The sequence below is a fragment of the Pieris napi genome, chromosome 4, assembly GCF_905475465.1.
Source record: "Pieris napi chromosome 4, ilPieNapi1.2, whole genome shotgun sequence".
Classification (NCBI taxonomy): domain Eukaryota; kingdom Metazoa; phylum Arthropoda; class Insecta; order Lepidoptera; family Pieridae; genus Pieris; species Pieris napi.
The window spans coordinates 5,392,596-5,405,644 of NC_062237.1; the positions used below are offsets into that span (position 1 = coordinate 5,392,596).

General features: G+C 33.9%; 2 protein-coding genes across 3 annotated transcripts; one reads left to right on the forward strand and one right to left on the reverse strand.

Moving 5' to 3' along the window:
• Nucleotides 1–1,070: 1,070 nt before the first annotated feature.
• Nucleotides 1,071–7,312, reverse strand: LOC125048884. The gene is made up of 4 exons (XM_047647837.1): nucleotides 6,993–7,312; nucleotides 2,714–6,685; nucleotides 1,133–1,369; nucleotides 1,071–1,082 (listed from the first exon to the last, which is right to left on the reverse strand). Exons 2-4 carry the CDS (start codon nucleotides 6,653–6,655, stop codon nucleotides 1,071–1,073), a joined length of 4,191 nt encoding a protein of 1,396 aa, XP_047503793.1. The 5' UTR covers nucleotides 6,656–6,685; nucleotides 6,993–7,312.
• A 2,545-nt stretch (nucleotides 7,313–9,857) lies between these two features.
• LOC125048777 (DNA-directed RNA polymerase III subunit RPC8) lies at nucleotides 9,858–11,645 on the forward strand. 2 transcript variants are annotated; one of them, XM_047647655.1, is made up of 4 exons: nucleotides 9,858–10,080; nucleotides 10,594–10,777; nucleotides 11,005–11,145; nucleotides 11,426–11,645. In XM_047647655.1, exons 1-4 carry the CDS (start codon nucleotides 9,970–9,972, stop codon nucleotides 11,626–11,628), a joined length of 639 nt encoding a protein of 212 aa, XP_047503611.1. In that variant the 5' UTR covers nucleotides 9,858–9,969; the 3' UTR covers nucleotides 11,629–11,645. The 2 variants fall into 2 exon arrangements, with proteins under 2 accessions (XP_047503611.1, XP_047503612.1); XM_047647656.1 differs by lacking the exon at nucleotides 9,858–10,080 and having other exon boundaries at nucleotides 10,645–10,781.
• The last annotated feature ends 1,404 nt before the right edge of the window (nucleotides 11,646–13,049 follow it).

Here is a 13,049-nt window from a genome sequence, read left to right on the forward strand (position 1 = left end):
CGATATGCTCGAAGAAGTTTGCGTCGAATTTGTGGGTCCTGGTGCCACTAAAGCATGGTACTGTCACCACCTGATTATACACGCCTGAAAGCAGTCCCGTCTGGTTTGCGCAGCTCATCTTTGAATAATATTTCATCACTGGAAGTGTTACCTTGGAAGTACCCTCTGTGCTACCCTGTTGTCTAAAACAAGACCCCATCTCTTCCCTAGTGAACCAGATGGACACGTTGGTAATCTGTGATAATATGGACAAGTCCTCCTTGTATGTTCCGAAGATCCCATGATAAACAATTTGTGACGCTTTTTCTTCCTCTATTTGTCCCGCAATGGTGAACCTGTTCTTCATCTCAGCCATCTTTTTATAGGCGTACCAGCCCCCTGCTCCTGTTGTGCTAAAAAAGTCACTAAAGTCCCTTGGGTTTTTCTCTGACTTCCACACTGCAGAAAACATGGTTAAAGGAAAAAACATCCTAGTGGCCTGCCTTGCTGTAGTAACCAGTAGTATCTCGGCCAAGAGTGTGGTTACGTTGGAGATCTCGGACGCTTGTCGTGTATTCTTAGTAAGTTCTATTAAGTCGTCGATACACGGTATATGGGACATTGCTCTCTTTACTGCAGCAGCGTATTTCTTTCGATAAATTCCCTCGCTCCGGATCATGCAAAGCCACGCGGTCATGGGACCTATGCTCTGTACGATTGATGAACGTCTCTCCGGCGGAAAAGAAGTGCCCTCCAATAAGACGTGATGAGCGCCCGAAAGACCATATTTAGATACGGGGAAACTTTTGCGAGAATCTTCAACTTTAGAAAGTGGCATCTTTGTGTGACCCATTCGCAATTCGTTCACCCTCAACGCGTGTGCCGAAAACATATCTAAATATGGCCCCATTGTCCCATACCAGTTCTCTTTATCAGACGGTGAAAAGTCCTTATATATTAACCCATTCCCCTTCAGCAGTTCGACCCACTCTTTCTTAATCTGTTGAGTATCCAAGGAGTACTCATTTCCTTTAAATGTCATTTTATATGACGTCCCAGCTGTCTTCTTCATCATATTAGTGGCTGTCTTCTTAACTTCCTGCCTACTCACATTGTGAGCAGTGAATATGATACTCACAATGTGGTTACCTACCGTTATGTTCTTTGTGGCTTCAATCAATGTTTTTGCAGCTACTGCATCTGCATCTGTCTCCATGGCCTCACCTTTTTTCTTCTCTCCGAAAGCTAAAGTGAGTACTTTCCCGTACATTTCAACAATAGACTTCAAACACAAGTATTTCCTATTCGAGTCTAAATCTATCCTAGGCTTTTTGGCATCCTCAATGGGCTGTTGGGTATCTGGGTCCACTAGAACATCTTCTATTTTCCGCTTCAAATTTGTGGCACACAATTGTGTATTGATTGGACACAGGCGTCTTTGCATTCTCTTTTTGAGGAAAAGCTAATTTTCTTTGAGTTTCATAAGAAGTTTGCAACGCCTAATTTGCTATTGCGGTTTTGCATCGGTTTTATTAATATTTTTAAACGATATCTTGACTATGTATTTATGGACAAACACTTTTGTATGCTAAATCATATAACAGTTGCTTTGAATAGAATATTTGCGGATAAATATGTCTACTCAGCTTTACTTTATGGCGACACATTTGTAACTGTTACTGCAGGATAGTATGAAAGTTAAACTAATATCTTTTCTTTGAAAAAAGGATTATAAATTAAACAAGATGTTTCCTTGAACAGAGGTGTAATCGGAATGAATTAGTAATACTACAAGCTAAAGCACGCCCTTGTTCTGTTTGTAGCAGTTAAGACAATTGTAGTAGTTGCTACTCAATAGTATTCAGGCGCTATGCACCAACATGCCCCCAGGCGTTGAAGGCTTGGCTTCAACCAATCCACTCGGCAATGGACAAATTTTTGAAAATGATCGTCTCACATTTCCAGTAGACGTTCTAATCTCTGCGACACGAACAACATCATCTGCACCAGGAAAGAGCGCCACGATGCGACCCAGCTTCCATTTCATAGGTGGCAGATTTTCCTCCTTTAGCAAAACAAGTGAGTCAATTTGCAAAGGGTTTCCTTGGGTTTGCCATTTTGTCCGTTTTTGGAGTTCTGAGATATACTCCTTGCTCCATCGTGTCCAGAAATGTTGACGAAGCTGTTCAATTCTTCGAAATCTTGAAAGATGAGTATAATTGTGGTCTACATAACTTTCAGTTGGAATAGCTGTGAGTGGACGTCCGATCAAAAAATGTCCAAGGGTTAGTGGGGTCAGATCTTCAGGGTGCGTTGATAAGGGAGTGAGTGGTCGTGAGTTTAAAATAGCTTCTATTTGCGTTAAAACTGTATACAATTCTTCAAAAGTTAATTTAGAGTTCCCTAATACTCTTAATAAATGGTATTTCGTAGATTTAACTGCTGCCTCCCAAATCCCACCAAAATGTGGTGAATACGCAGGTATGAAATGAAAGTTTATGCCATCATTGATGAGATCAGTGGCAAGAGAGTCAGAGTTACGCATTAAGAAATTAGCTAAATCTTTACAAGCCCCAACAAATGTAGTACCATTATCTGAATATAAGTGCAATGGTTTACCCCGACGAGCAATGAATCGACGAAAAGTAGAAATAAAACTGTTACTTGTCAAATCACCCACTAATTCCAGATGTAATGCTTTAGTCGTAAAACATACAAATATAATTATATAAACTTTGACAACACGGGAGCCTCGACCTTGACGACTAACAGAAGCAATAGGACCTGCATAGTCCACGCCAACAGACTCAAAAGGATAATTACCGGGAGTTACTCGACGCTGAGGTAAATTACCCATAATAGGAGCTTCAATCTTTCCTTTCATGCGTGTACACCTGATACATCGTCTATAAGTAGTCTTTGCTAAATTTCTACCTCCGATAGGCCAATACACTTCTCGTATTGAAGATAACAATAACTGTGGCCCAGCATGCATAAGTTTCAAATGTTCATGTTGAAATATTAATTGTGTTAATCGATGTGTGGACATTAATAGTAAAGGATGTTTTTTATCATATGAAAATTGTGAATTACTAATACGACCGCCAATACGCATTAAATTATTTTTATCTAAAAATACATTAAATTTTAACAAAGCACTTGTAACTGGTAATTCTTTCTTTTGTAAAAGAATATCATATTCTGGAAAAGATTCTCTCTGAGCAGAACGAATAATAACGTTAAGTGAATTACTTAATTCTGTTTCAGTAAGGTAATTAGTTACAGCGCTTCGACCCTTACACGATTCAATAAACCTAAGTAGATAAGCTATAGCACGTCGTAGTCTGTTAAAATTTGAAAAGCGTTCAAATTGAATGAATTCTATTGGATGAGCAATGTTAAGTAAACATACCTCATTACGCATTTCTGGCAACGGTTCACATTGTACTAAAATGGAAGGCCAAACAATATAAGACTTCTGTAAAAAGTTTGTTCCTGACCACCATATGTTTAGTGATTCAATATCATCGACTTTAACTCCTCGGGAAACATAATCAGCTGGGTTTTGAGCGGTAGGAACATGACGCCATTCACAATCACCGGTTATTTCTAAAATGTCTCCGACGCGATTCCTTACAAACGTATTTAATTTACTTGGCAACATCTTAAGCCAACCTAATACAATGGAAGAGTCAGTCCAGAAAAATGATTTCGTAACTTTAATTCTTAACGAACTACAAACCTTTTTATATAGTTTTGCAGCCACTTGAGCTCCACAAAGCTCGAGCCGTGGTATTGTAGTTGGTTTAATCGGTGCTACCCTACTCTTAGTTGTTAATAAACGTACTAATACATTACCGCTACGATCACTACTACGTATGTATAAACAGGCACCGTATGCTCTTTCAGAAGCGTCCGAAAACACATGAATTTCTAATTGTTCATACGAGTTAATCATTACATGACGTGATACCCGTAAATTATTTAACACATTTAAATTTTTAGTAGCATCCATCCAGAGTGCTTGGATGTGCGAAGGAAGAGGTTCGTCCCATGATAGACTCTGCAACCATAAACTTTGTAATATAATCTTAAATTTAATGACAACAGGAGAGAGAAGACCTAAAGGATCAAATATTTGTGAGATCACTGAAAGCAAACTACGTTTTGTGTTAGCCGCAGTAGAGAACCCAATTGGGAAATAAAGATCATCACAAACAGATAACCAACCTAAACCTAAGGTCTTACTTGGCTCATTCCCCCCAACATTAAGATTATGCGAGGCTTCTGTTGCAGACTCTGAAATTAATTGAGGCTCATTAGACTTCCACTTTCGTAGGAATAAACCAGCTGAGCCTAGTGTGGTTATTACTTTTTCGCGAATATTCCTCACTACATTCAGATCATCCCCCCCACTCAACAAATCATCGACGAGAAAATCATGGAGAATGACTTCTGCTATCTGGTGGTCTTGACATTCGAGTCCCAATTGTTTCAGACATCTTGTAGCGAGAAATGGTGCACTCGTGGTACCATATGTTACAGTATTTAATTGGAAAGCTCTAAGGGATTGAGATGGGTTGTCACGCCATAATATATGCTGCAGGTATCTATCATCAGGATGAACAAGTATTTTTCGGTACATTTTCTCTACGTCAGCGACGATAACATACTTATGTTGTCTAAACCTCAAAAGAATGGACACAAGATCGTCCTGAACCGTTGGACCTACCATCTGAATACTGTTAAGGCTTAAATTATTTGACGTAGAATTAATATCATCATCAATTAGATTTTTACTAACAAAATTGCACTGAATACGATAAGGTGGACAAGTTGAAAATAAAACCGTATCACAAATTGGACCAGAAACTATCCAACCTAACCTTGTTTCACAAAGAGTAGGTTTGTTATCACCTAACTCAATTCTTTGGTTTCCTACTATATTCCAAAAGACATCAGCGCCTAATATAAGGTCGATGGACGCGGGTTTATAAAAATGAGGATCCGCTAAACAAATATTCGTAGGAATATTGAAATTTAAGATATTAACTGTACTGTTTGGTACACTATCAGTTAACGATGGTAAAATAAAACAATTAATGTTACACGTAAATGAGTCATCCAATGACTTAAAACGCAGATTACACATTTTATCGATTTGGGTAATTGCATTATTAATACCCTGAACGGATTGACTTATTTTATTATACGACAGTTTTAACTGTTGAAACATCCTGTACGATAAAAGGCTAGATGTGCTACCAGAATCTAATACAACACGAACAACGTGTTCGCGATTGTTTGAATCGTATAACTTGACTAGCGCAGTGGATAATAAAACCAAATTTCCGCGGCGACAATTATTGTCTTGACCGGCAGAAGAAACGCTGGTTGATAATGTCAAGTTATTCGGATTACTGATGGCGGGAGTAGTATTAGAACCAATACCCTCACCACGCACTAACAGCTTCTGCTTATCTGCAACGTGAACTAAAACTGAATGTTTTTTCTTACATATTTTGCAACCTGATTTTTTGCAATTATTTGAGAAATGAGATTTAGAGAAACAATTAAAACAAACCTTAAATGTTGGCAATAATTGAAGACGCTCTTCGTTATTTAAAGCTAAAAACTGAGAACACATATTCAGTTTATGCTCGCCATCACATTTAGGACAAATCTCTTTAATGTTAATATTATTAGTCTGTAACGTCATAATTTTGTGACTGGGTTTAATTTTTGAATTTGTGTTGTGTTCAACTGAATCTAATAAAGTAATGCGAACACGTAAGAAATCTAATAAGTGTAAAAGTTCAATACGTGTGTCGGTGGGTAGCCGGCCTTTATATTCCTCCCATTCTCGGAATGATTTTGTGTCTAACTTTTGACTTATTAGGTAAACTAATAAAGTATCCCAATGTTTAGTGGATTCGCCCAATGTATCTAAGGCCCTTAGATTTTTATTTAATTGGTCAACGATACCCTTTAAATTACATGCTGTCTCCCGTGTGACAGTTTCAATTTTAAATAGTGCAGCAACATGATGTTGAATTAATAAGTTTTTATTATCGAATCTGTCACACAGTAATGTCCAAGCTACGCTATAATTCTTTCCTGAGAGCTCAACGGAAGATACTACCAAAGCAGCGCTGCCCTCTAGAGACGACTTCAAATAATGGAATTTGTTAATATCGTCTAGGTCGTTGTTGGTGTGAATTAGGCTCATAAACGTATCCCTAAAACCGATCCACTCGTTAAATAAACCGTTAAATTTCGGTATTTGGATCGTGGGCAATTTGACAGGATTCAGTTTAACACTATGTATGACACTACATTCGCCATCAGATGGAAGAGGAATGTGAGATTTTTTATAATTTGAAAGAATTTTCTGAGCATTACTTAATGCCTTATAATATCTATTTTCAAATTCCTCACGCTCCCCAAACACCTGACTCTCATCATCCTGTAAACATTCCAATCGTGTTTGCACCTCATCGAACTTATTATACAATGCATCAAACCTCTTAATGCGCAACTCCAACTCCTCATAATCCCTTTCATCGGGAGGTGATGGCGATTCAAATGAAGATAAAAACCCGTTGAAAATGGTAACTTGACCCTTATAGCTGCTGCGCTTTTTAATAAGTTCAGCTACTTCGGTTTTTTCAGACATGTTTACAGAGCCAGCAGTTAAATCCTGGAACTATCGTCAATATTCTAAGGTATATAATTAAAAAAAAAACTTACACACACAATCAACCAAAATAAAACAGAATTAAATTATCTACTTCAAAAACACTAAAAGAAATATATATTTTGAACATAAGTAGTAGGTAGCAGTATTCAAAACGTGGTATGTAAAATAGTACGTAACACCTACAATTTTATTAAAAAAAATAATATCCAACTACGTATATAATAATTAACACAAATCACTTTTATACATAACAATAATTAAATCAGGTTTTTAAATCATTTAAATAACATAAGAAAAAACTATACCGACTCACGACACACTCCTGTACAAATCCTTTTTTCTTCTTGATAACCTCCACTGACCTTGATTGAAGTAATTAATTAATTCCTTATTTCAATTATTATCCGTGCTCAAAGGACCAATGTTACTGCAGGATAGTATGAAAGTTAAACTAATATCTTTTCTTTGAAAAAAGGATTATAAATTAAACAAGGTGTTTCCTTGAACAGAGGTGTAATCGGAATGAATTAGTAATACTACAAGCTAAAGCACGCCCTTGTTCTGTTTGTAGCAGTTAAGACAATTGTAGTAGTTGCTACTCAATAGTATTCAGGCGCTATGCACCAACAGTAACATTAAAGCGTAAATAGCTTTATTCATGAAATATGAAAAAATTGTCGAATCACGCATTCATACAAACCCGACCATTATAGTTCAATAGTAAAATTATTGGTCGCTTTTCTTTTCAAACCAGTCTCTGGTAACGCTCGTAAGTAGCGACTTAGCTCTAAGTATGACTTCCATACGTCAAATATACTGTTGACACTAGGGAGTCCTATTTATATCAGTCTAGATTTCTAAACCTCCCTTGTAGTAAAACTTTATGAAAATATTGTATCGGCTATATACTACATACTTTTAAGGCATTGGCATTTCTTGAAAAAATTAATCTTGCCCATAACTTCTCTATTATTTTCTTCTCTCGGTCTTATAAATTATTTTGTTACGAGTTCTACGGTGTTTAGCTTTAAAGTATTTATAGTAATGTAATGCAATGTTCGTATTTTGTAAACCCTGATTTATGTAATATTTTTTAATATTAATTCCAAGTTCATTACAGAAACGAAATTCGCGCTTGAGCAGGCACTAGTGTGCAAGCGTGATGCATGGTTAGCGCCGCCATATATAGGTACGTTTCTTTAATGAGCCGGGTTGAATAATTTATTAATATACTTTAATTTTAGAATTCTAATATTGTAGAAGTTTAAGAATTTTGTAATTTGGTGTCAATTATAGTTTATGCTAATTTTTCAATTATTGTGGTGCGTTTTATATTAAGAATTATATTTGAATTGTGTTAATGGTTCTGAATAAATAGATTACGTTACGTTACGTCTTCCCAAAAAATCGTTATTTTACGTGTATTACTTACATGTGTAAGAGTATTTTTTTACATGTAATAATACTTTGTTTGTTTTTATAATAATAAAATTACATTTTTTACTTTATATAACATGGCTATGAACGTAATAAAATATATTTTTTATTGGATATCTTTAAAGATCGCAATCGACTACGCGCTCGCGCTTGTGTCCTTCAAGGTGTAAAAACCATTAAAACTGGCCGGCTATTGAGGTAACATTTTTTCATAGGCCCCCAAGTAACATATATAAAATTTAGCTTTTATACTCTAACGAAAGTATAATTATAATTTATTAAAGTTTAGGAGTGTCTGGCAGGGGGTAGTAACTGTCATAAGTGTCTGGCAATGGATAACGTGATTTATAAAGTTATCCCTAATAAGATATAAAAAAATTGAGCTTTATACTTTAACGAATTTAAGGTAGGTTCTTACCTGTTAGGGGACACGCACAGAAGAACTTTCAGCTTTTATTAAATAACGAAGGTCTGGCCGTCGTGGGCTCTTGCTCTAAAACACATTTAAACTTACCTAAACTTAAATATAATAAAATCTTTGGTAATATTATTGACAAATCATGTTTTTATCGCATTGTACCGAAAATCTGTTTTGTTTTGTAAAGACGCGTTTTGGTTATATACTATATGGCGATACAGCATCTGTGGATGTATGTTAAAATTATTTTTTAAATATTCATTCATTTTAGGTGGTTATATAACTATTACAATTGAGATACATAAAACAACATCAATAATAAATAATTGAAGGATAATCTAATAATATCCCAATAGTGCCGTTGGTATTATTTTAACGTTCCAATCTAAGTTGTATCTATTCTGTGCGGCGTGTGACGCTTTCAAAGCTAGCTGTTAATCTGTGCCATATTTATTAGTTATTACTTATAGTGCTTTTCATGAAAGAAGTCCCGCGGATATTTTTGGAACTAAATTTGACAGGTCGGCAATGTTGTCATTCGTCGATGTTATCAAGTTCGTTTGTTGTGGTAGATTTTTGTGAATTTTTAACTAGCTTAGTGTATTTTAAATATTGATTACAATGCCAAAAGTTGTAAAAAGTTCGGCTCGAGAAATGATATTAAAGGTGAAAGAGTTCTGTGAAGCGGAACATAAGAATCAAGGTGTTTTAATACAACTAAACAATGTTCGGAAGAGAATTGCCGCCATAACAGGTACTTTTTAGAGTTGCCATTTAATATTTTTTTGCTGTATTGATGGGACTTTTATGATATAAATTCGTTTTTGCGACAAAATTCAACAAATACATAACGTGATGAAACTAGGTAACTGAAATTAAAACATATATTACATAAGCATTATAAACTTAAAGTTATTATTATTTTTAATTGTTCATAATTTAATTGCAGGTGTGTCAGAAATAACTGTAACAAGAATAACAAACGAAGGTATAACAGCGGTGTGTACTTCGAAAAAAATTGTAACCCAACAATTATGCAATAAAACTCTGAATAAAAAATTGTATAGCTTTTCTTTATCCTATTTTCTCAACTTTTCCCTGTAAGTAGGTAGAACATCGCTAATATAAGTAAATAAATATATACTTTTTACATAACAGAAATATTGTTTCATCGAAGTATGCAGAAAATAATATTACTTGATAAATTACATCTGCTAAATGTAAATAAAATAGGTAAATTTTTTACTCATAAATGGCAACATTACGTCATGCGATTGCAGCGCCGCGTCTGGGGGACTTCTTTCGTGAAAAGGACTATACGTAGATCTGTCGTAGAACCTCGAAAGTCGGATTACTTGTAAATATTTTGATCCTCGAACTTGATGAAGATTCAATTTGAAGAAATAAACTTAGATTAATAAGCTTTTAATTAAATATGTTTGTTTTGTCTGAAATGAAAGATGTTATACGTGTTACTCCTGATCACTTTCATCAAAGTTTAACAGAATCTATATCCACATTACTAAATAGAAAATTAGCTAATAAGGTAACACAGGTTTCTTCGTCTATAGCTTTTAGTTTAGTAATGAATAATACAAATTTAGTAAAAGATTCATGACAAAAAAAAATTGATAAATACATTCTGTATTTATCAATTATTATTTTGGGATAGTGTTTATCTATTGGTTAAGCATGTGACTTTCAATCCTGGGACTATGCATTCAAATTTCAGTAGTTTTTTTTTTGTGTGAATGATTAAATTCTCCTATGTGGAGAAGCATTACATTGAAGAAATCTGTATGTCTGAGGCCCTTAAAGGCCTACTACCTTCTTGCTTTTAAATGCAAAATGATCAAATTAACAGATGCTACAATTAAAGACCCTAAAACTAAAGGAATATTATAGGGTATTTTTGATTATTAACAAATGTGATGATTCTTTAAATAGTGTTAAAATGTTGACTGAGAACTGAAATATTTTAAGTGTTTAATCAAAAATATTTGCTGTTACATTACAAATTGTCTTTAGATTGCAATTTTAATGTCATTATATTTTTTAGGTAGTTTTGAAAATAGGATTATGTATTGCTTTATTTGATATAACAGACATAGGACACTCTTTTATATTTCCGGGTGATGGTTCATCACATACAGAAGTCAAATTCAGATACATAGTTTTTAGGCCAATTGTTGAAGAAATACTAATTGGAAAAATAAGAAGTTGCAGTAGGGAAGGTGTCCATGGTGTGTAAGTTAAACATTATTAACTATCTATAACAAATCATGACACAAATTTTAAAGTGTCCTGAAAATTAGTTGTCTTTTTTTAATTAGTTGTGTACACAAGAAAATATTTAATTTCACCACAACTCTGTTAAATATATTTAGAATGTAGGGCTTATGAGAAATATTGGGCCAATGCAACCAACATAATCAAATAACTAAATGAATAAGTATTTATTGTATTTCAGTAACTATGGGATTCTTTGATGATATTCTAATACCAGTCAATGCACTTCAACACCCGTCACGGTTTGATGAAACAGACCAAGCTTGGGTTTGGGAATACCCTAAAGAAGATGGTGAAAAACATGATCTATTTATGGATTCAGGTAGTAAAATCCCCTTTATCAATTGAAGATTATACCTAATGGTTTATGGTTTAAAAATAGTCAAATTTTCAAGCCAATTGGTCAATTGGCCAATTATCAAATGATGATTTAAGCCCATTCTTGCAAACAGATAATATAACATAATTCTTATATTTTAGAAGATAGAGAAGATATAGAAGATATGGAGATTTGGATGGTTTTTGTCTCCCGTGTTATTTACCTTTTGTAATGTGTCTCCTTTTCACTGCTTTTCTTCCTAAAAGCTTTATCTACTTTGCAGGTGAATCAATTAGGTTCAGAGTTACAAGTGAAGCTTTTGAGGAAATTTTACCGAGTGGACCACCAGGTTCTGAATGTACAACACAGACGGTGGCCCCATATAGGTTAATTGGTGGCATAAATGAACCTGGTTTAGGTTTACTGACCTGGTGGGAAGCACCAGAACAAGATGATGCTGAAGAAGATGAAGAAAATGATGAATAAAAAACTTTACCAATTTTTTTGTTTGTAATACACCTTGTAAAGTGTCTACCTGAGGAATGTTAGTTTTGCAAGTCATTCCTGTAAAGAAACAAACTATAAACAAAAGATGATAATTTTTATAAATCAATCCAAAAATAAACCATCTAACTGCTGAAAAAGAGACAAAAATAAAACATAATTCAACTTGCTACACATTATAATTTGTATACTTTGATAAATAGACAACAAAGATTATATTTTTTCCATTACCAATAATTGCCAAAGCATAGTATTTCAATGGTATACAACAAGCAAAATATAACAGCCATATTTTTATCACAATTGATCCAACATTCGTACAAGTATCATCATTCTTATAATTCAAATTAACTTTTCCTATTGCTTTCAAACAAACAGATATTAGGAAAAAAAGTGTTATGCTTAAATATATTTGAACTACAAGTGCAAGTTAAAGTCATAGTGAATAATTTAAAGACAAAACAGTAATTCAATGATTAATTTTATCAATAAGAGTAACTAATATAAAAATATACCACTTAAAATTAAATCCTAATGTTGAAATAAACATATTGAAGCCCAACCAATAATATAAAATGCCTGCTCTTGGGGTCTAAATTAAGTATGATTATATCAACACTGTGGTCAATGGTCATATACATGCAAACTGCCTATAATATTAGTTGCACACTAATAATTTAAAGGAGCATGACTTATATGTTTTTAAATATTGACATAAATATAACTAAGATTTTTTGAATAAATTAGTTTCAGTAATATGGCGAGAATTTTTATTTTATTGGTTGGGCTTTAATATTTATTTAAGCTTAAGGCTACACGCTTTACTTTCAAAGAAACATCTAAAAGTAAACATTCACAGCACCAAACGCTTGTAACTAATGCAACTAAATTCGTTCTTAATACTACAACCAATATTTGTGACTTCGTCGAATGACAAGCTATGATTATTAATAATAATGTAAATCACATACAAAAGCACAATAAAAACAAAGTCAAAAATCTTCTAATAGAGAAATGGCGACTCATTCTGAATGTCTAATCCAGGTTAGTACAGAAATTTCTACTATTATCACTCCTTTAATAAGACGTTATTTAAAGTATTAATGTTATTTTCATACAAATATAATGGTAACTACGGTAACATACCGTGTTTACTTTATTCCACGTTTTACAAAACCGACAGGTAAATTTAAATCTATTATGGAATATAATTCACTAAAAATAGAGAGCAGTATCAGTAGAGTTGGGTAACACGGGGAATTATCTAGAGAGATTACAGCTCATTCAGTGGGGTATGCCCCTTTCACAATTAACTGATAATTGCTGAAGTGTGTAGCATACACATGTATAAACATACATTTCATATTCACATAAATTTCATATTTTATCGATATTTTACATCG